This window comes from Desmodus rotundus, chromosome 7, assembly GCF_022682495.2.
Source record: "Desmodus rotundus isolate HL8 chromosome 7, HLdesRot8A.1, whole genome shotgun sequence".
In the NCBI taxonomy this organism is placed as follows: Eukaryota; Metazoa; Chordata; class Mammalia; order Chiroptera; family Phyllostomidae; genus Desmodus; species Desmodus rotundus.
This window is the reverse complement of record NC_071393.1, coordinates 110,260,765-110,286,786: the sequence shown is the minus strand read 5'-3', so window position 1 is coordinate 110,286,786 and position 26,022 is coordinate 110,260,765. Positions and strand designations below refer to the sequence as shown.

Here is a 26,022-nt window from a genome sequence, read left to right as displayed (position 1 = left end):
CTAGGGAATTAAAGAAGAAGCTGCACTGAGACTGGTAGAAGGAGTGGAGATGCAGAAAAGGCTTGTCCCACACCAACATGCAGCAGATAAAAATTGGGAGGGATATATTGGTTTCAGAGGTTCCTACTGAGAAGTATGTGTCCTAGCCCCATAGGAGGGCTCCCCAGCCCAGGATTCTAGTGCCAGAAAGAGAAACCGCCATAACTTCTGGCTGTAAAAACACAGTGGGGATTGAGGCTGTGGCCGAAGGCTTCTGGAATCCCAGGCAGTTCCTCTTAGAGGGCCTGTGTGTGAACTCATTCAAACTCACTCCCTCTGATCTCCAACACTGGGGCAGTAGATTGAAAAGCACCAGAGACATATAAGGAAGCAATGAATTGTCTGGCATCAGGGCAAAAGATGGGGGAGGTTGGAGGAGGATGAAGCATGGTAGCTTTCTCCCAGAGAGAAGTGCATGTAGAGGCCATTGTTTCTTTGATGAGCCCTCTCCACACAGAGCCAGCAGGGTGGCTACCACAGCTGAGACTCCATCAACCTGGCTCACACCGCTTACCCTGCCCCAGTGATACCCTGACATCCCGCCCCTCCCAATTTTTAGGCCCACCCAAGCTGTTTCCAGGGGCTTTTCCATAACAATGGCCTGTACTGGCTCATGCTTCAAAATTTCCTAAAATCTCTCAAACAGCAGTATTGGACCTCAGCATGCCCCATACCCTTCACTAAGTGGCTCCAGGCCAAGCACTAGCAGCAGCTGGCTTTGGTTTGCTGCTTGGCCTCACCTGGGCATCTTCAATACCAGCACAAGTGGTAACCATCTGCAGATTACTATGTAGCTCATGGCAGTGGCACCAGGCAGAACACAGGCAACAGCTAACCCTTGCCTGCACCTCCCAAGAGGCCCCAAAAGTACCCAATGGACAGCTTCAGACCACGTCAAAGCAACACCATCCAACAACCTCCACAAGCAACACACTCAAGGAGCGGACTCAGTGGGCACCACAGCCCCACTGAAGTATGTCCTGCACTGTTGGGTGGGCCCAGGCACAGCTGATCCTCCATGGTGGTTTGTGGTGGCAGCCATCCTTGCAGCTGATCAACCTGGGAGTAAATCCCCCCTACTGACATGCCAACCGCAATCAAAGCTCAACTACAAAAGAGGATGTACCGACCCCAGAGGGGGGGCATACCTTGAGGGTGGAGGTTGAGAGATCAAGGAGTTTGTGTCAGTAAACCCTACAGAACACCTACTAGCACATAAGGCAACTCTACGAAGCCTGGGAGATGTAGCAAATCTACCTAATACATAGAAACAAACACAGGCATGCTGACAAATTGAGGAGACAAAGAAATATGTCCCAAATGAAAGAAAGAAAACAAACTCCAGAAAAAGAATTAAAATGAGACAAGCAATCTACGAGATGCTGAGTTCAACGGCTATAAGGATGCTCAATGAAATTAGTGACAACTGCAATGGCATAAAAAAGGACCAGTCAGAAATGAAGGCTACACTAACTGAACAGAAGAATAATTTACAGGAACCAATAATACATTAGATGAAACTGAGAATCAAATCAGCAATTTGGAAGATAAGGAAGCAAAAAACACTCAATCAACAGCAAAAAAGAAAAAGAATCCAAGAAAATGAGGATAGTGTAAGGAGCCTCTGGGACAACTTCAAGTGTAACAACATTCACATTATGGGGGTGCTGGAAGGAGAAGAGAGAAACAAATTGGAAACCTATGTGAAAAAATGACAGAAAACTTCCCTAACTTGTTGAAGGAAATAGACGTACAAGTCCAAGAAGCACACAGTCCCAAATAAGATGAACTCAAGGAAGCCCACACCAAGACCCTTCATAATTAAAATGCAAAAGATTAATGACAAAAAGCAAATCTTAAAAGCAATAAAAGAAAAGCACTTAGTTACCTACAAGGGAGCTCCCATAAGACTATCAGCTGATTTCTCACCAGAAACTTTGCAGGCCAGAGAAATTGGCAATAAATATTTAAAAGGATGGAAAGCAAGAATCTACAACCAAGATTACTCTATGCAGAAAAGCCATCATTTACCTTGAAAGACAGATAAAAGCTTCCCAGACAAGGAAAAGCTAAAGGATTTCACCACTACCAAATCAGTATTATACGAAATGTTAAAGGGTCTTCTTTAAGAAGACCAAAAAAACCAGATCAAAAATATAAACAAAATATGGCAATAAATACATATCTATCAAGAATTGAATCTAGCCCTGGCTAGTGTAACTCAGTGGACTGAGTGCCAGCCTGGGAACCAAAGGGTCACAGGTTCAATTTCTAGTTACTACACGTGCCTGGGGTGCGGGCCAGGTCCACAAGTAGGAGGTGCATGAGAGGCAACCACACATTGATGTTTTCTTCCTCTGTCTCCTTCCTTCCCCCCTTCTCTAAAAATAAATAAATAAAATCTTAAAAAAAAGAATTGAATCTAAGAAAGCAAAGTAAATGAACAAGCAGAACATAAACAGACTCACAGATTCAGAGAACATTTTTTTAATTCTCATCTGAGGACACGTTTACTGATTTTTAGAGGGGGAAAAGAAGGGAGAGAAAAAAACATCAAGGTGAAGGAGAAACATGGATCAGTTGCCTCCATCATGCGTCCTGACTGGAAATGGAATCCACAACCTTTTGGTTTATGGGATGACTCTCCAATCAACTGAGCTACCTGGCCAGGGTGCGGAGAATATTTTGACAGTTGCCAGAGGGGAGGAGGGTTATGAAAATGAGTCAAGAGGTAAAGGGATTAAGAAGTACAAATTGGTTGTTACAGAATAGTGATAGGGTTTTAAGTTACAACACAGGGAATATAGTCAATAATATCCTAATAACTATGTATGGTATCAGAATAGTACAAGACTTATGAGGATGATCATTTAGTAAGTTATGTAATATCTAAGCACTCAGGTGTACACCTGAAACTAATATAACATTGTATGTCAACTGTAATTGAAAAAATTTTCAATGATTTTTTTAAAAGTCAATATAAAGGTGTTTACATACAAAAAAAAAAAAAGCTAAAAAAATATGCCTCTAGCAGATCAGCATTACAAGAAATATTAAAGGAATTTCTTCAGGCTAAAGGAAAACTATCCTGGACTGCAGAAAACAAATACAAAAATGAATAAAGAGTACAAAAAGTGTGTGTATATATATATGGATATATATATATGGATAAGAAGAAAAGAATATTGATTATTTACCAAAACCCCCAATAATATCTATATGGCTTATAATATATGTTGAAGTAAAATACATGAAAAAATAGCACAAAGGCCAAGAAGGAGCAAATAAAGTTAAACTTTCTTAGATTTTCTAATATTAATTTATAATACATTAATAAATCAAACATGTTTACTAAAACCTCTAGGATGACTAAAGTTACAATTATAGAAGAATGTATACTGAAAAGCTAATTAATAAAATAAAATTTATAAAACTTGACAAATCAGAAATAGGCAAGAAAGATTTTTTTAAAAAGATGAGATAGATATCACCTAATAAAATGACAGTTTTTTAAATCCAACTATAATAGTAATTACATTAAATGTAAACAGAATAAACATACCAATAAAAATGCAAAGACTGTCAAACTGGATCAAAGAAACACATAAATCTATAGTATGCTATGTCCAAAAGACATATTTTAAATATAAAAATATAGATAGGCTAAAGAGGAAAAAATAAATTGTAGAAATATTGAAGAAAAGAAAGATAGAGTGATTATATTGACACAAGTTTAAAATAGATTTCAAGGCAAGATATACTATTTGGGATAAAGGACATTTCATAATGACTCAAACACAATGGTTCAAACATAAATTATAACAATCCCAAATTTGTACACACTTCATAAGAGCTCCAGAATACCTAAAGGGAAATTTGGAAAAAACTGAAAGGAAAAACAAATAAATGTATAAAGTTGGTGATTTTAAGATTCTTTCATCATAATGATAAAAACAGGAAAAAAGCCCAATCATTTTTTTAAAGCCCCAATCATGTGAACATGATTAACAATTTGACCTTTTTAACATACAACACTAACATCAACAAACTGCAGAATAAACATTCTTTTCTAGTACACATGAAAGGTACCAACCTAACACAAACTCCTTCAAAGAATAAAAAACAGAAAACTTCCAAATGGCTTATGGGGCCAGCAAACCTTGATACCAAAATCTGAGAAAAATTTCCTAAGAAAAGAAAATTACAAGCTAATCTCTCTCACAAATAGATATAAAAATCCTAAACAAAATATTAATAAATTGAATCCAGTGATACAATACATCATGACACAGTGGAATTTATCCCAGGAGTGCAAGGTGACTTTAACAGTGAAATCAATCAGTGTAATTCACCATATGATAGAATTAAGGACATAAACCATATGACTTATCTCAATAAAAGCAGAAAAACTATTCAATCAAATTTAAAAATCATAAATGATTTAGAAAACTCAAGAGTAGGAATAGATGGGAACCTCTTTCATGTGATAAAAGGGACCTATAAAAACCTACAGCTAACATAATAATTAATGGTGAAATATTGAACATTCCTCACCAAGTTCAGAAATAAAACTATCACTATTTCTATTAAACATTGTTGTGTTGGTCTTTGCAATAAGGAAAAAAAGAAAAAAGTATAGAGAAGACTGGAAAGAAATAAGTAATATTATTGTTATTCTCACATGATGTGGCTGCATACATAGAAAATTTAAAAGAATATACAAACTGTTAAAAATTTAAAATAAGCTAATTTAGCAAGGTTTCTGTATGTAAGACCAAATTACAAAATCAATTGTATTTCTATGTGTTAATATGAAACAACTGGAAAATGAAATTTAAACAATACCACTTACAATAGCACTTAAAACATCAAATAGCTAGCCATAAACCTAACACAATGTGTGCAAGATGTCTACCTTGGACACCATAAAACACTGCCACAAGAATTTAAAGACCCAAGTAAGTGGAGAGATAATCCATGTTCATTGAGTGGAATATTCTGTATTGTTACGATGACAATTTTCTCCAAACTGATCTACAGTTTCATTGCAATCTCAATCATAATAACAACAGATTTTTTAAATTATAATCTGATTCTAAATGTATATGACAATACAGAAGCTGCAGTACAGCCCTCTTGTTCAAAAAGGAAAGAAAAGTTAAATAAAAAATTTGGAGAAATCACATTACCAGATATCAAGACTTAGTATAGAGAACGAAGATGGCGGCGTAGGTAGACACACTGCGCCTCCTCGCACAACCAGAACTGACAGAAAATCGAACGGCAAGGAAGTCCGACACCAAGGAAAAAAAAAATAAACATCCATCCAGACTGGTAGGAGGGGCAGAGACAGGCAGCCGGGGCAGAGAGGACTTGTGTTGCCGTGGCGGGACCGAGACTGGCGGAGTGTGGGACAAACGGGGAAGGCAGTCTGACCACTAGCAGACCCTGCGGCCCCACATTCGCGCACAGATAAACCGTACAAACAGCGGGGAGCGAAGCAGACCCCGCAACCCAGGGCTCCAGCGTGGGGAAATAAAGCCTCAATCCTCTGATTGAAAACGCCTGTGGGGGTTGGGGCAGCAGCAGGAGAAACTCCCAGCCTCACAGGAGAGGTCATTGGAGAGACCCACAGGGGCCTAGGGTGTGCACAAGCCCACCCACTCGGGAACCAGCACCAAAGGGGCCCAGTTTGATTGTGGGTAGTGGAGGGCGTGACTGAGATCCGGCAGAGTGGAGCTGGTGCCATTGCTCCCTCTCAGCCCCTCCCCTACGAACAGCATCACAGCCCAGCGACCAGCGTTACCCCGCCCCCATGAACACCTAAGGCTCTGCCCCTTTGAGTAACAGACGCGCCAAGACTAAAAAAAAAAAAAAAAAAAAAAAAAAAAGGCCCAAATGACAGAACACTTCAAAGCTCCAGAAAAAATACAACTAAGCAAGGAAGAGATAGCCAACCTATCGGATGCACAGTCCAAAACACTGGTTATCAAGACGCTCACAGAATTGGTTGAATTTGTTCAAAAAGTAGATGAAAAAATGAAGCCTATGCTAAGAGAAACAAAGGAAAATGTACAGGGAACCAATAGTGATGCGAAGGAAACTGGGACTCAAATCAACGGTGTGGACCAGAAGGAAGAAAGAAACATCCAACCAGAAAAGAATGAAGAAACAAGAATTCGGAAAAATGAGGAAAGGCTTAGGAACCTCCAGGACATCTTGAAACGTTCCAACATCCGAATTATAGGGGTGCCAGAAGGAGAAGAGGAAGAACAAAAAATTGAAAACTTATTTGAACAAATAATGAAGGAGAACTTCCCCAGTCTGGCAAAGGAAATAGACTTCCAGGAAGTCCAGGAAGCTCAGAGAGTCCCAAAGAAGCTGGACCCAAGGAGGAACACACCAAGGCACATCATAATTACACTACCCAAGATTCAACAGGAGAGAATCTTAGAAGCAGCAAGAGAACAGGACACAGTTACCTATAAAGGACTTCCCATAAGACTGTCAGCTGATTTCTCCAAAGAGACCTTACAGGCAAGAAGGGGCTGGCAAGAAGTATTCCAAGTCATGAAAGGCAAGGGCCTACATCCAAGATTACTGTATCCAGCAAAGCTATCATTTAGAATGGAAGGGAAGATAAAGTGCTTCTCAGATAAGGTCAAGTTAAAGGAGTTCATCATCACCAAGCCCTTATTATATGAAATGTTAAAGAGAGTTACCTAAGAAAAAGAAGATAAAAAATATGAACAGTAAAAATGACAGCAAACTCACAGTTATTAACGATCACACCTAAAACCAAAACAAAAGAAAACTAAGCAAACAACTAGAACAGAAACAGAACCATAGAGATGGAGATCACAGGGAGGGTTGTCAATAGGGGAGTGGGTGGGGGAGAGGGGGGGAAAGGTACAGAGAATAAGTAGCATAGATGATAGGTGGAAAATAGACAGGGAGAGGGTAAGAATAGTGTAGGAAATGTAGAAGCCAAAGAACTTGTAAGTATGACCCATGGACATGAACTATAGGGGGGGAATGTGGAAGGGAGGGGGTGGGCAGGATGGAGTGGAGCAAGGGGGGGGGGGAATGGGACAACTGTAATAGCATAATCAATAAATATATTTAAAGAATTCAAAAAAAAGACTTAGTATAAGGTTATAGCAATTATTAAGACAGGGTAATGTTGGTGCAAGAATAGACAAAGAACCAACTGCACAGAATATACACTCCAGAAACAAATTCATCTGATTTACATACCCTAAAACCCAGTGGGAATAGTTTTTTCAAAAAAGGGTGCTGAATTAACTGGATATCCACATGTTTAAAAAAATAATTCTTAATCTCTACCTTACATTATTTATACAAGTTAATTTGAAATGCATCCTAGAACTTCAAGTAAAAGGGAAAATGATAAAATTTCTAGAAGAAAATTTTGGAGAATAATTTCGTGATCCTGCAGTCGGCAAAGATTTTTTAAATAAGAAACAAATAAAACATACATACCAAAACACTACACATAAAAAGAAAATTTAATAAATTAAACTTTATTAGTGTTAAGAATTTTTATTTATTAGAAGACACTACTAAGACAGTAAAAAGACTAACCACAGACTGAGAGATATTTGCCATACATATATCCAAAGTTTATTACATATATCCATAATTTGGAATTGTAAATAATTAGTATAAATCCCTAAGACAGCCATATTAAAAAATATACTAAAAATTAAAATATGAAAAGGTATTCAACATCATTGCTCATCTGGGAAATATAAATTAGAAGCCACTACACAAGGACTAGAATGGTTAAAATTAAAAAGACCAACAATACCAAACTTTAAGAAGAATGTAGACCTACATTACTGGTGGGTATAAAAAATGGTACAGCTTTTTGAGAAAACAACCACCCAGCAATTGTATACCTAAAAATGAGACAACATATTCATCAAAAGATATGTATAAAAAATTCAGTCAAAAAACTAGAAGCAATTCAAATGTCTATTAACAGAAGAATAAATAATGATCTATTCATTCAATGGAACACCACATAGCAATAAAAAGAATGAACAACTGCTATATACAGCATGGATGAAAATCATAGACATAATAATGAATGGCAAAAGTCATTCTACTTATGTAAAGTTCAAGAACAGGCTAAGTTAATCCTTGATGATAAATCAGAATAGTGATTACGTGATCTGGGTGGTACCTACAAGGGTCTATGTATTTGAAAACTTCATCATGTTGTACAATTAACATTTGTTCACTTCATGGTATGGATGCTATATCTCAAATTTAAAAACTGTTACAGCAGGTAATTCAAATGGGCATATATTTTTAATAAATACTCTTACTACAGAGGGTACACTGTAAAAAATTTTTTTAAATATCGAAAGACCAGAAATAAGGTGGCCTAGGTGTTAGACCTAAGGCTATCATTTAGATGTGTAACCTTAAATAAATCATTTAGCTGGGTCTTAGTTTCTTCATCTACTACAGGGGGTTAGTATAGATAATCTCTAAAGTTCTTTCTATATCCAAATATGTAAGTATTTGAGATAAACTGCTTAATTAAAAAATCAAATTCTCGCCCTGCCTGGTGTGGCTCAGCGGGTTGAGTGCCAGACTGGGAACCAAAAGGTTGCTGGTTTGATTCCTAGTCAGGGCACATGCCTGGGCTGCAGGCCAGGTTCCCAGTAGGGGGCGTGTGAGAGGCAACTAGTCGATGTATCATCTCTCACATGTCATGTTTCTGTCCTTTTTCTCCCTCCCTTTCCCTCTCTGTAATAATAACTAAAATCTTTTTAAAAAATCAGATTCTCAAAGTTTAAACTGCCATATAGTCACCCAAGGCCTGAATGTAGCAAAACCAAGTTAGCTCTTGTAAGTCTAATTGAAGAAAGTTAAAGTCAGATAAGTGCATGTTGCTGTTTATCCTGAATTCCCAATATCTATATTTAAGCTCATCTCTTTAGCCTAGACATCCTGGTGCCACCCCTTCAGCAGTCAAGGAACCTGACAGCCAGATTACCTTTCCTTGCTTTTCTAAGCATGGGTTGTTCATTCTTCCAGGCCCTGCTCAAACACTGTCTAATTTAAAATACCATCCCTCCTACAGCCATTCAGTCAAAATTAACTGCTCCTTTCTCTGTACACCCACAGTATGTTGCTTGTACTTCCATTATAGCTCTTATTTCATTCTGTATTATAGTTACTTGCTTTCATGTACGCAAGTAGTCCCTTTCCAGAGGAAGGATATACCCACTCAGCCAGCCAAATCAGCCAAATCAACTCTGAAAAATCAGTGGGTAATCACGGAGTAAGATCACCTTCATATCTGAGTTTATATTAATGGTAGCAAAGTGAAATAGTAGATACTAATGCTGCTGTCCCCTACTCAAAGCAAGAAAAGATTACAGTGAATATTCAAGATACTAAACTAATTCCAGTCCTTACAAGAGCCTTCTCTCCAGCAGAACAGTGAAACAGACAAATGCAGGTAGCTGAAGAAAGAGGTACCAGGCCTGTACGAACAAATTAGTTTATGTTCATACATAGATGGTTAAGAAGGAAACAAGTGAATTACTTGGGAGTTATATATTCAGCATCACTTTTCTGTTAATTAACCCTGCTCCTATCCATTTGTTGGTATAATTGTAACTTCTATCCCCTGATCACAAATGATTGGTCCAGGACAATTTTTTTCTTCAAGAATTTTAGAAACACAACTGTGAAAATAAAGTCAGTCCTGGTCTGAATGGCTAAAATGGGAAGATACAAACAACACGGGAGCTGTCGGTGGCAGTTTTTTTCTGTTGTGGAAAAGCAGATCTGTGGTAAGAGAAAATGAAGTTTACAGAGTGAAGCAATGATAAGAAAGTCTTAAGGACCTTAAACCCTGAGTCCAAAACACCTAGGGCCTCATCCCATACTTAGGTTTTATGAGACAGACATCCCATTATTCTTATAATAAATTTCTCCTTTACTGAAGCTAGTTCAATTTGAGCTGCCACTTGCAACGAAAATAATCTTGTGCTAAACTGTTACTTTGATGACCCCAATTAAACATGCTTCCTAGTATTCCTAGTCTCTTCCCACAATAACTCTGATCCTGGCCCGTAACTATTTTGACCAAGAGAGTAATGGCAGAAGTGAAGCCGCACCAGTTTCTGGCTTAAACCTTAACTGGCCTGGCAGCTTCTGCTTCTTTGCTATCACAATGCTAGCTCTTGGAATACTTCTTGGAACCCTGCCATCATACCATGAGGCTAATAAATTAGCCATGTGGAAAAACCCACATATACAAGAACCAAGGCCCTGGACAACAGTCCTAGTTAAGCCTGCGGGTGGCTGCAGCTATACCAGAACCCCAACCAATGCTCCTAATGCAGAACCACTGGGTTAATTCATAGATATGTGAAAGACATTAAGTTGTAGTTTTAAGCAATTAAATTTTGTGGTGGTTTATAATGCAAATTTTAACTAATATAAAAGTTCAATCCATATGCAAGTAACTTGGAATTATACTTTCCTAACATAGAGTATGTCTTGGAACACTGATTAGACAATTCTGGCCTGCCATCTGCTTTTGCAAATAAAGCTTTATTGGAACACATTTTGTTTACTTACATGTTGTCTATGACAGCTTTCATGTTACAAGGACAAAGCTGAGTACCTGTGGCAGAAATCATATTGCCCACAAAGCCTAAAATATTTACTATCTGGCCCTTTACAGAAAGTTTGGCAAACCTTATCATAAAGTACCGGGCAAGTGTCTTAACATAATAAATGATTTAACATGTAAACCTACTTACAGCCAATTCTTCACACTTAAAGGTTGACACTATATCTACAGGCACATCTTGTTTTGTTGCTCTTTGCTTTATTGCACTTCCCAGATATTGTGGGGTGTTTTGTTTTGTTTTTTTGTTGTGTTTTACAAATTGAAGATAGAAGTGTACACAAGCAAAAAGATGACAACTCAAATGATGGCTAGCATTTTTTTAGCAATAAGGTATTTTTTTTAAATTACGTATGTACATTGTTTTTTTAAATATAATACTATTGCACACAATATGCTACAGCATAGTATAAACATAACTTTTATACATACTGGGGAAGAAAAAAAATTCATGTGACTCGCTTTACTGTGATATTCACTTTATTGCAGTGGTCTGGAACCAAACTCGCAATATCTCCAAGGAATGCCTGTCATAGTTGTAGCCCAACACAATGCAAAGTACGTCAAATGGTGCATACTTGCCATAGAATGTTTGTGACCCCTCTCTCCAAAATTTAGATGTTGAAACCTTTATTTCCCCAGTGTGATGGTGTTTGGAGGTAAGAACTTTGGGAGGTAATTAATTATGAGGGTGAAGACCCAAAGAGTTCCCTCCCCTCTCCCACCATGTATGAAGACAAAAATAAGACGGCTGTCTACAGGAAGTATGTACTCACTGACCACTGAATCTGCTGGTACCTTGATCTTAGACTTCCTAGCCTCCAGAACTGTGAAAAATAAATTTCTGTTTATAAGCTACCCAGTCTATGGCACTTTGTCACAGCAACCTAAATGGACTAAGACAATACTGAACTGGGTTGTACTGTTTGTTAACAAGTCAGGCTATGGTTAGACTAATATATTAGTAATGGACAGAAAAACAACCAAGTAATAAAATCAGATCCATAGCTATTTAGCTGCTTAAAAATTCCTACTATGGGGGTAGGGGTGTGTCCATTTCAAGTTTCTCATGTATTAGATATGACTCACTTCTGAATTGTATTAAAAATCAGAAAAGAATAAATATTTCATTATGATACATAATTGACAATTTTTTAAATTAGTATTGCTTCACAGATCCATCTGCAGAAAAAAATAGGAAAATCCAAGTCCGATATTAACCTAAGTCAATGATTCTCAAACTCCCCTGTCAAAAATTATCTAAGGTAGGCATTGGTATTCCCCATTTCACAGATGAAAAAACTGGAGCTTAGAGAACTTAAGTAACTCTAAAACCTTAAGTATAAACTCAGATGATCTAATCCAGATCACTCCTACTCTTCTGAGTACAGGAAGTCCTCACTTAACATCATGAATAGGATCTTGGAAACTGTGACTTTAACGAAATGATATATAACGAAATCAATTTTACCATAGGCTAACTGATGTAAACAAAAGTTAAGTTCTTAAAGTATATTTCCGGCAACAACCAAACTTCTAAATAAAGCCCCAAAACACTTCTAATATTAAATATTGAAACAAATATGAGTTATACCTACATTTAAGAAAAATTAATAAAAAACAAATAGATAATTATTTTCCAGCCTGCTTCTTCCATTGCAGAGTCGCAGGTGGCTGGAACCTGTATTAGCAGCTCAGGGTGCAAGGAGGGAACTAGCTCTGGATAGGACCTCTTGGGCCGCAGGGAACATCACACACACCCCCCACTCACCCGGATAGGGACGATTCAGACACACCAATTCATCTAATGTACGCGTCAGTGTGATGTGAGAGGAAACTAGAGTACCCCAAGAACACCCACACTGACATGGGAATATCTGTAAACTCCACACATAGAGCAGTTATTTTAAATATGTAATGGTAATAATCATAACTTTTTTTGGAAGGAATACTAACTTTGCTTTGCAGATCCATAGTATATTACCACAATTAAAATTTTAAAAGAAAAAGGTAATACCTGAAATACCTCTAAATCACTATCATTCTTCCAAGCCTGATTGTGTGAATCAGTTATTACGGTGATATACATGTAATTTTTATTCTAAATCTAAACATTTTGCAATCTTAACTCTCTATAGCATGTGGTATTAAATGAAATAAAATTGCACATATTATGCAGTGGAAGTAACAGCCATTTATTTCCATTTACACTTGGCATGAATGTCAGTGTCTTTTTCTAGCAATTTTTCCTGTTTGAAGGAAAGTATTTCAGGTAATTTTGCTGGCATTAATAGATTGTAGATAACATGAATACAAGCCATAAAAGAATGGTAGATATGAGGTATGTTCCTGAGATTAGGATTAATAAGATTTGGGAGTTGAATGAGATTTTAGACATCATCTATTGCACTTCACATTTTACAGATAATGATACTGAACTCCCAATGGAAAAAGTCCAAAATAGAAATTGATCTAGTGTTCTTTCCCCATAAAGCAGCAACATAATCAAGATTGGTCTTCTTAGGCTTTGCTATAATAGATTTTCTAAGATAATATATCCAGCCAATATTTTAATGTAAAAAAAGAAAAAGAAAAAATGAGAGGTGATGAATGATTGAGAAAATATATATTTTAAAGGTAAATACAGAATAAAAGAATTCATTTTCATAGTACAGATGACTGTAGGAAACCACTATTTGTACAGCAAAAAGCTAAAAGAATAAACATACAGATCTTACATAAATTTCCAAAAGCTCACTTGCAAAGGAAAGATCACTATTTCCCAAAGAGGTGTTGAATATAACTCTGGTGTGTCTTGAAGAAGTACTTCATTATCAAAAAGTTTTGGAAACATTAGACTAACTACAGTTAAACAGGATTTACAATTGTATTTCTCACATCTTTAATATGCTAATATGCCTGAATAGACTGAGAATCTCCAAAAGGAGGGATATATTATATACCACTTTCCAAATTTATTTGACCATGTAAAATTTATTTGACCTTAGGAAAAAATTTTTTCCTAACATACCTATTATAACGTCTCCCAGGAAAGTGTTGCGAGCACAAAATTTAGAAAACAATGGGAGCGATCATTTGTGGGGGGCGGGGGCAGGGAGACTAAAGACCCATGCTGATCATAAATTTTAAAATAAAGCAACTTAAAGGGCCATTGTAAAAACTACTAAAATCTTACTCTCTATTACATGTATACTACTTTTCCAAAATGTTCTTAGATAACCATTCCTATGCAGAGTATGAAAAAGTAGAAGTTATTGTAAACAATCCAAATAAATAACCAGTGTTGACATTAAGGGACCCTTAAGTTAACACACTAATTCTCACACCTTATCTTGCTCCAGTTGTAATTTAGAACTATCTATCAGAGGATCATTTTCATGGAAGAAGCAAGAGAAAGAAGAAATGGGATAGAGGTAAAAAACTGTACTAAGGCCTTATGACTTCAGGGAACTTCTAGAAAGAACTATCTGCTCAGCACCCTTTTCCCCTCCTAGTAGCAGAAAATCCCCTTCTTTCGAAGGCCTCCCTCTCCCCTATGTTATTCTGGTGAAGCTGCCTATTTGGTGTCCCACTCCCAATATAGACATATGATAAAGAACTGGCCAATTAAAGTCCTCCTACTCATAGTCACAATGACTGGCCCAAAGATGGACACAGGAGCCAAGCTGGATGAAGGAGCATCCTGGAGTTTTATATACAAATGCTGTGAGAAAGAAAATCTTTTCTGTGGACTCACTAGTAGGGAAGGGGAAAGCATGAAATTGTTTATCACTCTATCTCCTAACCTCTTCCTCAATTCTGGCTACATAAAGGAAGTCAGCCTGCAACATACTCAGAAAACCAAAGCACTGAAATGGAAAATGTGTCTGTGATCATATTAATAACCTGATCACACTGCTTGAGTCCCTAAAGTCAGGTCCTCCTCTATACTCTGTGGCTATGTAAGTTAATAAATTCCCCTTTTCACTTAAACTAATTTTGAGCTGGGTATCAGTCATTTGCAATGAAAAGGTCCTGATCCACATATGAAACTAACTCAAAAAAGAGATAATCTCAAAAGAAATTGTAAAGATTAAAAAGATAATACCAAATGAAGGTGAGCACATGCTTTGTCAAAAGCAAGTTTGTAATTTCTATCAAAATTTTAAAATTCATATACCATTAACCCAAAAATCTACTTATCATAAGCAATCTTACATTTAAAAAAACTCACAAATACGCAGTGATAAATGCACAATAGTATTGTCTACATTTGTCACAGTAAAAAATTAGAAACCTCAATAACCATCAATTGAGGGTTGATTGAATAATAACCTATAATGTAATTATAATAGAGCCATTAAAAAGAAAGATGTGTGTGTGTGTGTATATATATATATATAAGCTAACTGTTAAATGCCAAGGAGTATAATGTAGTAGTTAAGAGCTTACACTCTAGGAACAGACTACATGGGTTCAACAGGAAGCTTGGCCTTTTATCTCAGTGACTTGAGCAAATTACTTAACCTCTACTAAAATTTCAACTGTAAAGCAGCCATACTATTACGAGGATTAAATGAATTAATAGGCTCCAGAAAAGTATTCTATACTTGGTAAGCTCTCAATAAGGCTAAATATCATTATTTTCCCTGATACAAAATGATGTCCAAGATATGCTGGAGAGAGATGGTGGTGCAGAATACCACTCATGTTACATTTGAGCAAAGATTAAAAACTCAGATGCCTGTGGGGTGAGGCGGATCAACAGACTTAGGTTAAGTGGGAAATGTGGGAAACTGGACAACAATAGGCCTTTATCTCAAGGGGGCAGCCACTCTAACAAACTACTGTCATGTGAGAAAGGTTACACTGTGGCTGAATCTTAAAAAGCTAAAAATATTGGTTTATATGAAATATATATTTTAAAATGCTAGAAACATACTTTTTTATGAAAACATATTGTGGGTCTAAAAAACATGTTTACTAGTCATTTATGGCCAATTTGCAAACTCTGACATAATGTCTGATTTAATATGTGCATATTTAAAGACATTTTTGTATATAGAAGAAAAAACAAAATTCTTAAAAGTGGCTAACACTAGAGAGACTCAGGAAGTAAGGACATAGGGCTTAATTTCACACTTTACCTTTCTGTACTATTACATTTTACAAAGCACAAATACACTCTATAAAGTTTTTAAAACTAAAAATATGACTGAAGTAAATCCAAATGTAACTCTTATCACATGGATATTAATTTTATCAAAATACTATTTTAAAAATGTGCATTAAAAAGAATTTCAGTATTGACTCATAAGTGCAAGGGAAAAAGTGATCCCTTTTTAAGTGATTCATCTTTTTAATGTTTGAAAATAATATTTACTCTATTGAATTTCTTGCTTCCAAGATATCCAAAAATTCTTAACCTGAATCAGACTTTGCAAATTGTTAATTTCAAGTTTACTTTTTTAATATTCTTTTAAAAAAGAACTTAACAGTATGTAGACAATTAAAAGGAAACATTTCATTTCTACTTAGCACTCATACTGTACTTGCTCTCTTCCTTTTGCAAGTTTCTGCATTTTTATTAACATTTTCAGCATCAGGCAGATCCAGTTAACCATGATCCTGAAATCTCAAAGTATAAAGGAGTAAGTGAAGTTATAAGTAATAACCCACTTATCTTCAATGCCTTCAACCCAAAGGTGAAAATACTTAATCTTGTGACCTCATTTAAAGTCTAACTGAATGTGATACATAATTCTTAGGAAGGTTGCTTATGCACTTCTCAATGCTATAGCAGATTATAAACTAGACAGGGAAGGGCAAGTATGTAAAGTCAGAATTGAAAAGCAAATACAGAATGGCCTAATACATATTACCTATAATTAAAACTGTTTGAACAAAAATAATTATATTATGTTCATTCAATACTTTCTATCTTAAAAAGCAGGCAATGTATAATGATTTAAAAATTTGTGTCAACATACAGAGGGCCCAGAGACACGTGAAAAGATGCTCAGCATCACTAGCCATCAGAGAGATGCAAATTAAAACCACAGCAAGATACCTTTCACACAGGTCAGAATGGCCATGATAAACAAATCAACAAACCAGTGCTGGAGAGGTTGTGGAGAAAAGGGAACCCTAGTACATTGGTGGGAATGCAGACTGGTGCAGCCACTGTGGAAAACAGTATGGAATTTCCTCAAAAAAACTAAAAATGAAACTGCCTTTTGACCCAGCAATTCCACTGCTGAGATTCTACCCTGAGAACACTGAAACACCAATTCAAAAGAACCTATGCACCCCAATGTTCATGGCAGCACAATTTACAATAGCCAAGTGCTGGAAGCAACCTAAGTGCCCATCAGTAAATGAGTGGATCAAAAAACTATGGTACATTTACACAATGGAATACTATGCAGCAGAGAAAGAAGGAGCTCCTACTGTTTGCGACAGCATGGATGGAACTGGAGAGCATTATGCTAAGTGAAATAATCCAGGAGGTAAGGGACAAATACCATATGATCTCACTGTAAGTGGAACCTAATCAACAAAACAAACAATTGAGCAAAATATAACCAGAGATATTGAAATAAAGATCAATGACAGTACCCAGAGGGGAGGTGGGAGGAGGATAACGGGGGAAAGAAGGGGAAGGGTTGTCAAGGAACACATATAAAGGACCCCTGGACAAAAACAAAGGGGGGAAGGATTGAAGGTGGGGAGTAAGGGTGGGTGGGGCAGGGGAAAGACCTGGCTAGTAGCAGGTGTTGAATATAAAATACATTATTTCCTTTGTTCTTCACATTAACCCTATAAGGTAAGCATACTTACCCACACACAAATCTAAGGAAACGTAAACTGTGGTTGTGTCTTGAAAATGATAGAAGAGGTACAACTTCTGACTCTTATTTTAGGCTATTTTGACCATTATAGTTATCCCTTAAAATAAGTAAGAGCATTTTCAAAATTTCTTTTATCTATAATTTTAAATGTTCATTTTTAAGATGACATTTTAAAAAATTACTGTAATATTACCCTAAAATAATCCCCATATATACTATGACCATCAGCTAAGAGGCAATATATTAAATTTGATAGTATAAAATGTCTCAAATACACATTATTAACATCACCCTGTTATCAGTTATAAATATATTGTAAAACAGCCCTAGTTGGTGTGGCTCAATGGATTAAGTGCCAGCCTGCAAACGCAAAGGTCACTGGTTTGCTTCCTAGTCAGGGCACATGCCTGGGTTGCAAGCCAGGTTTCCAATAGAGGGTATACGAGAGACAACCACACACTGATGTTTCTCTCCCTTTCTTTCTCCCTCTCTTCCCCTCTCTCTCTACGAATAAATAAATAAAATCTTCAAAAAAATAGGAAGGACACAAAAGAAGTAATGAATACATCACCTGTTTGAAGAACTCTAAAATCTATCTTGAATAAGATTTTTATACATGAAGCTGTTGCCAAAATGCACCAAAGCAACACAGGAAGAAGAAAGGAAATAAAGATTATTGAGTACTGTATATACTCTAATTTAGACATACATGGTAGGCACTTTCACATATATTATCTCAGTTAATTCTTAAAACTCTGTGAAGTATTGCCATCTTCATTTTGGAGAAGGAAATTGAAATTCAAAGAGGCTACATAAATGACTTCCCCTTATTAAGGGTAAACCAGAGTCTGAAATCCAAGTCTGTTTGACTCCAAAGTCCTTTCTAAAAACATAACCTGCCCCCCCCCACACACCCCCCTTTCAGCCTCCCACATGTACATGATTACAGTGTGTGGACAACAATTTATAAACACTTTAGGAAAACAAAGAAAGACATCATTGTAGAGAATAAATCCTAGGAAAAATTTTGTTGAGGAAGTGAGGCTTGAGCTAAATTTGAAATTAAGGGTAAGACTGAAACTACTGTTAACAGAAAAAGGGTTAATGGCACAAAAATTTCTAAATTAAAAAAAAATCTAAATACTTTTCCTTTAGTTTATACTGACAGTACTTGATATCTGAAATTTTTATCTTTTCTTCCACTTCTTATTCTCTTGCATTTTATATATAATTTACCTCTCCCCCATAATCATTTCCATTGTAAAGACAAAAAAATTAACTAAGCCTGATACTCTATATTTCTCTTTCCAGGTGGTAAAGATGCTAAAGGATAGTAATTCATATTGCCACAAAGCTTAAAGTGATCTCAGAGAATGACTCCTTCATGTTAGTGGTGAGAAAAGTTGTGAGAGGGAGAGTTAAGTAATATTGTTCAAGGTTATAAAGATTTTACTGGCCATACTAGTATTAGAAAATGAATCTTCTAGTGTTCTATGACCCAGTGTTCCTTTAAGGTTTTTTTGGGGGGGGGGCCAAAGTAGTAATAACAGAAGAATGATGAAGTCTGGAGTTATGTAATGGACTCACTTGAAATTTCTTTGAAGTTTCAGATTTTATCTTAAAAGCTCATGTGAACTCTACACTCTGTGCCTAATTTACTCATTGTTATCTAATATTAAAGTGGTTTAAATTACATAATCTCAAATAAAATAGATACATTTGACTTTATTAACCAAGTCACTCCAGTAAGTTTAATAAAATTTTAAAAGAATTATGATGTTTGTTCCCACTGCTTAGATTCTAAGGTTTACAATCAGTAGCATATCCTTTAACACAATGTGATGTACCCCACCTTGAGAAGCAGGGCACAAATTGTGTGATGCTCTTTTCACCAAAACTCATTTCTTTGCTCCTCTATGTTCAAATTAGTAAAATTTTAAATCATAATACATTTAATCTCATTCTTACAAAATGTATAGTTACTGGCAAAACTACTGTAAAAGTTGTTGGGCTTATTTATTTTAATTACAAGTTTCAAGAAGTTCTACTTACTTAGTTAAAACTAATTAAATACAATCCACTTAGAACTCACTAAACAACCTGGACAGAACTTATATGTGTCAATACTTCATTAGACACTTGCTTTTTGGAAGGTCACTCACAAATTAGGTAAGAATTGCATGCTATTCGTATCATTGTAACTACAATCCCAATTACTTTTAAGCAGGTTAAATAATCTTTTCTCCTTCCCAATTTATCCTCTCTGCCCAGATGTGAAGGAAGAAATCCCTACGGTTTCATTACTTTCCTTTTTAGTATTTTTTTTAACATCTCAAATTCCAAATATGCTTTATTGATCTTCAATACTACTTCTAGGAACAAAGTATAGATATTATCTGTTTTACTCACTGTTTCAAAAAAGCACCCTATTCAATTTAACCTGAAATCTATCACCTGAAAGAGTAAAAATAGACTCATACATCATTGCCTTCTCAATAACATATTGCTGATTCTCCACCATATAGCTCAGTTAAAGTGAAACCGTCATACGGGTTTTTAATAAAGTTAAAGTTCTTACTATGTAACAACCTATGTACTAGTAGTTTATAAAGTTTTTGGCCAGTGATGATAGGATTAAGTATATTCATTAGAAATTAATTTAATGATTTCATACTTCAACTAAAATTTTAATTCTCTAATTTGTTGCCTGTAATCAGAACTTCATGAAAGAACAACCTAGTTTAAGAGATATGCTTCCTTTCAACAAAAGTCACATAGATCAATGTTGGTATGTTCGCCAGAACACACAATTCCATTTGGTAGGATTTAGGTTTTGTTTGCAATAGTGATTTGGCTACTTAATGACAACATCTATTCTCCAAATAAAGATATATTTATATATCCTCATCAATAAATAGGCTTTTCAGGATGTAATATTAACAGTTATAATGTACAAGGATAAGCTTAAAGAATGAAATAAATGCTTAAACAATTCCAGAGTTACAAGAGTATCATCTCCTTGGCTTAGAGTTTGGTTTTTAAATATTGTGAATGATTGAAATACTCCCCACATGTAACTAATATATCAGGTGCTCCAGTTTACAATTAGTCTTTTATGTCTATTATCTAGTCTTACATCTTGTTCTAATATCTCTTACTGATTAGAAATATACAGCTTTAGTGCACTCAAAAAGAGTACTGCTAGAGCAAAAGTATGATTTTTTAAAATGCCCTTTCCTGAATATTTGCATCATTTCTCATCCATGCCACTGTTAGTGAAAATTTAGGTAACGAATTATCATCTATTAGCTAACTGCTTTGTTACTGAACATTAGCAGTAGCTAGCTAATACAACATTACATACCCAATGGAAGATAATCGATCTAATTCTCTATTATCCATACACGTATTCATTATTTTCCTAATGTCTTCGAGAAACATTTATAGTGGTAGAACTAATGTACTCCCTTGATAAACAGCTTCATTAGAAATAGAAAAAAAATAGGTGAAAAGTGACAATCCGAAATATAGTTACCTGGCTGTGTAATTGTTAAGACCTTCTAAAAGTATAATTACTACTAAAGCTATCAAAAAAAGTCCTATATCTGCCCTACTTCTTGTTTCTAGTTTCAAAACAGCAGATACTTGTTTGTTTGCCCTGTTATTCATCGTCATATTGTCTTTTGTCTCTGTTATAAACAGCAATAGAAGTAGAAAACATTAGAAACACATATTAAAAACTAGATATTAGATCACAAAACACCTATAAACACTTCATTTATATATAGCAAATCAACATAAAATAGTTACTAACGAAGATATTGTTCCTAGAGATGAATAATAATATTCAACATAAAATGTTTCCATGATTACCTATTTTGTATACAAAAATGTTCCCAATTTTCCTGATTAATTAGTATAACTAAAATATTCATTATCATAATCTAACTTCCAAGCCCTAAATAACTCAAGATTTTGGGTAAAAGAATAAATGACTTAGTAAATATTTTCTTTTCTACCACTATTCTTTCAAAATTCTAATAATTTATTTGAGAAGAGGTGTCAATAGACTGCATAATATAGTTGTCAAATACATAACTGAGCTAAAGATTTTTTAAAAATCCAGAAGATGAAAAGTTTCAAAGTATAAATATTATCTTGCAACATAAAATCAAAAATGTCACAAATAAACCAATTAAAGATTTAGAAATGACAATAAAGTTTCACAAAAATACTACCACATTGTAAAATGTATGCACAGGTAGAGGTACTTCCCACTACTTCTGCAAAATAGATTTAGATAATAAAATATTTAAAATTCCTATTATGAAGCATGCAGAGGATATTTTATAAAACAAGCCCTTCACCTTTAAAAAGAGCCTCAAATTACAACTCATAAAATCACAGTTTTAAGTGTGGCCTCTTAACTCAATATTCTTAAGTATAAAATCATAGTACTTAAGTTCAGTAAAGAATAATTTCACACAGTAAAACTGCAACATTTGAAGTTCTACAAGACACAAAATTGCACAACAAAGCTTCATTTTTATAAGGGTTTTTTTGTTGCACAAAATTAAATGGAATGTCAAGAGCATAAATATTAAGCTGTTTGTAATAAAATTCACTACTTGCACACTGAGGGCTGGTGCTCGTTCGACTGATTCTTCTCCTTGTTTCCAGGCTCAATCATAGTAGAAAATGTTTATATCAATAACTTTTCAAGTAAAAACCTTAGAGTTCTTTCTGACTTCAAATATACCATAACCAAATCCTGTTGTACTCTGTTACCACTTCTCCCAAACCTGCAACTTTCTCTTCATTCCTTCAGCTACATCCTTATTCCTGACCCTAGACTTTCCCCCTCAACTACTGTACCTCATTCTCATGAGACAGCTTCCCCAGTTTATCTTCACTTCCACTGGCAAAGTTCTCTTCTCTCCTTGACATTTTGTCTGTGTCACCTACCAACACCACCTGGGCTTTTCGAGGCCTTTACATTACATTGTTATTCTGCTCAAGAGCCTCATCCTCACCAACATTTTCACTTACAAGGTTCTCCACTTTCAACTACCCTTAAAAATACCAATTTTTACTTAACCTCTGGTAAATGTATTAAATTCAGCCTTCAGTAATCACATTTGATCCTAATCCATCTGAACATGAAATTCCTCTTAATTTAGTACTCAAATGCACAGATAACTTATTTAGACAATTTTGGCCAAATAATTGCATACATTGTTTCTTTAGTTGTTTGTATATCAATCTTACCCCCACTGGGCTGTGGGGTTACGCATAAGGGCTGCATCTTTCAAAGCATTCTCTACAACTATGTCACCAACCAAGTAAGATGATTCACTAAATCACTCTCAGGGAAAGCTTAAATAAACAAACAATTTTTTTTAATCTCTATGGTTTAACTTTAAAACATCTATGACCTTTCATTTCCATAGTCAGCTGATATACTTTGGTTTTTGTTAAGTTTCATTTTTCACTACTCTACTAGCTTTCAAAACATGTCTAGAAATCAAAGAGTAAGTTGAAAGTTAATATAAGGTATACACTTTTACACCCTGTGATCAGATTCTTTGAAAATCAGCAATGTTAATTCCAACAATTCTGAGATATAAGTGAATCTTTGCCCAAGGCAACAGTTTCAGCAGAGAGAGAGAGACAGCGAAAAAGCACAGCTCATCTTCTGATGTGGGGGGATTCCCTTTCCAGCAATTGGTTTAGACTAGTTTCTCTATCCAAGAAGCTTTCGATTAGAAAAATTCAATAAATCACCATTAACATCTGGAAAGAAAAACTAGGAAAAAGCAACCCATTTACTTAACAGAGTGGGTGGAGTGTCATGGGTATCTCCTTTTCATAAAACTCAGCAGCCAAATTAAGCTTTGCACTCAGTATCTAGCGGCAGAGATTTTTTCCTACCTAATAATAAAAGCAAGTCTCATTCAATTTAGTCCCTTCTCGAGCACCGTCTCAACCTGTCAGAATCTCACAAGGAAGAAAAAATTAAAAAGAATTGGGGGGTGGGGGAGAGACGACACACTAGGATTCCCGTTTACATCACTTCTTTTTCCGAAATCACAACAGTAAATCTTGGATTTCCTTTACTCTGAACTAAACCCTCAGGTTCTAAATATAGTTCTTTAACCCCCTCCTTGCCACTCAATTACATACACATAAGCGTTGTCAACTACAGAACCACAGCAGAAACCCCTACAAACTGGCTTGCTATTCATCTCGGAAGTCATGCCCTGCAGCAGCTGCCTACCGCCGAACTGAGGGACAGTACTCGATACAACGCAACGGAATCAGACATGCAGGGCACACACTGTTTCCGCGAGGGAGGGAAACGCGACCGGGAAAAGTGCGCTCATCACCAGCCTCGGGACCAAGGGGTGGCGGGGGAGGGAGGGATCTAGAGGGGAAGAGGACAGAGGAGCCCAAGTGGGGGAATCCTTCTCTCCCAAGTGAAAAGGGCTGGATCCCCAGCAGCACGCTCAGCCAGTCCCTCTTAGGGAAACGTTGAGGCGGGCAGAGGGCCCTTAGCTTCGGAAGGCGAAATGCAGACACTTTCCGAGGTCCCGGTGCAAGCCGGTCCCCCACCTCTCGGGGGGAGACTAAGGGTGTCCCATGGGTGGTTGAGGGGAAGCCCGGCTCGCGAGGGGCAGCCCGAGGCTGAGCAGAGTTCCGCCTGATGAACACCCAAGTCGTGTCCGGCCCGTGCCCCTGGCAAGCACGGCAGGAGCGGAGCGGGGCCACTGGAGTGGGGGAGGGTAGCGAGGGGGTGGAAACGGGATTCCCCCCCTTTCTGGGACGTGCATTAGCGGAGGAAGCGCGCGGGCCAGCCCAGCGGCGTGCTTGACTGCGGAGCCCCGGGATCCCGCCGCCTGCACCGGCAACCAGGAGCCCCGCAGCGCCCGCCGCACCGGCCCCTGGGTCCCTAGGGTCCAGGGACTTCGGTTGCGAAGGCGCTGGGGCCTGGCATCCCACGGGACCGGTTCTTGCTCCCAGGGGGCCCCACGGGAACACCCCAACCTACAGCAGATCTCCGCGGTTGTAAAACGCCCCCCTTTCCCGTCCCCCTTCTCAGGGTTCCCTCCTCCCGAGGCCTCAGAGAAGGGTCACCGCAGGCAAGAAGCCTGAGGCAAGTCGCGGACAGCGGCGGTGCCGGACCCGGACCTCCACCCCGGTTACCTGTGAGGACTCCGACGCGGATTTGATGGTCGTGGTTAGTAAGGATCATTCCCTCGGTCGCCATGTTTCCCAGCGCAGTCACCGCACTGACAGCAGCCGGGAGAAGCCTGAGCTCGGAGCGCGCGGGCCGGGAGCGCGCTCGCCCTGGACAGCGCGAGAGCGGGAGCGCGAGGTGAGCGGGGAAGGAGGGGGAGGCGGCCGCGTGCCGGTCGGCCTGCGCCCGGGGGAGGCCGCGCCAGGAGCGCGCGAGTCCGCGGGAGGGGGCGGAGTCAGGGCGCGCGACCCGGAGCGGGGTCGGAATCGGCGAGCTGCAGGGGGCACACGCTGTGGCCTCCGGGGCAGGACGCGTGGAGGTGTCCGTCTGAAGCCGGAGAGACCCTGGCCGTTCTGCAGGGCGCCAGAGCCAGAGCGGCTGGATGGCTGGAGACTGAGCGGAAAGGGGAGCACAAGCTCGGGAGCTGGTGGGGGCGGGCTTGAGGACGGGGCGGAGCTACACCGCGAGGCGTGGAACTCGTGGAGTGTGAGGGGAGGAGGGAGAGCTCGGTGGCGGAGTACTGGGAGCGGGAAGGAGCCGGCACGGCCGGAGGAGGGCCGGGGAACGCTCCGGGACGCGCGAGTAGCGCCGGATTGGCTGGGCGAACGAGGAGCGGCTGCGCGCGGGGCACGAACGCAGCCTCAGCGGAGCGCCAGGCAGAAGCAATCCCCTGCCGAGCGGGGCGCCTCTTTGTTGGCGGGGCCTCTGGCTGGCTCCCTGGGCTTCGGAGCAGCTCTCCGGAGCGGGAGAGGAAGGGGCTTCGCACGAGGGGCCACTCCTCGCATCCCCCAGGAGCTGCGGGCGGGTTCCCTGAAGGTTCCAGGGAACCTGGCGGGAGCTGAGTGGCAGAACGGCGGTTATTTTGACTGACACTCCGCGGTGGGTGTTGAAGAAAGAAGTATCCTGTCCTGCTTCGTCTTCCCGATTGCTTCCTCACTCTGCTGCTCCTGTACCTTAGACCCCATCTCCAAGTCTGCGTACACGCGATCTTCACAAGCTTAGGAGTCTGCAGCGGGGCACCTTAGTGTACACCTGGCTTTTCCTCTTGGGGCTCTCCTGTGGTTTTGTGGCTGCTTCGTTACAGTCTGTGCTTTTCAATGAAAAGCACCAATTTTAGGGAGAAGGTGTCCCTCCCACCTTAACCGTGTCACAAATGTGGAAATAGAGCCCAGGCTAAGGCATTTGAGTTTCATTTCAGTATTTGTTACCACCTT

General features: G+C 38.2%; 1 protein-coding gene across 3 annotated transcripts in view; it reads right to left on the bottom strand.

The window, feature by feature from the left end:
* Nucleotides 1-25,455, bottom strand: part of GPHN (gephyrin) — a 437,816-nt gene extending 412,361 nt beyond the window's left edge. Inside the window, exon 1 of one of the 3 annotated variants that reach the window (XM_045201246.3) lies at nt 24,775-25,455. In XM_045201246.3, coding sequence (XP_045057181.1) covers nt 24,775-24,838 — 64 coding nt within the window. In that variant the 5' untranslated portion in view covers nt 24,839-25,455. The remainder of the gene's footprint in view (nt 1-24,774) is intronic. The other 2 variants (XM_071222011.1, XM_024568512.4) reach the window with 2 other exon arrangements.
* Nucleotides 25,456-26,022: the final 567 nt, after the last annotated feature.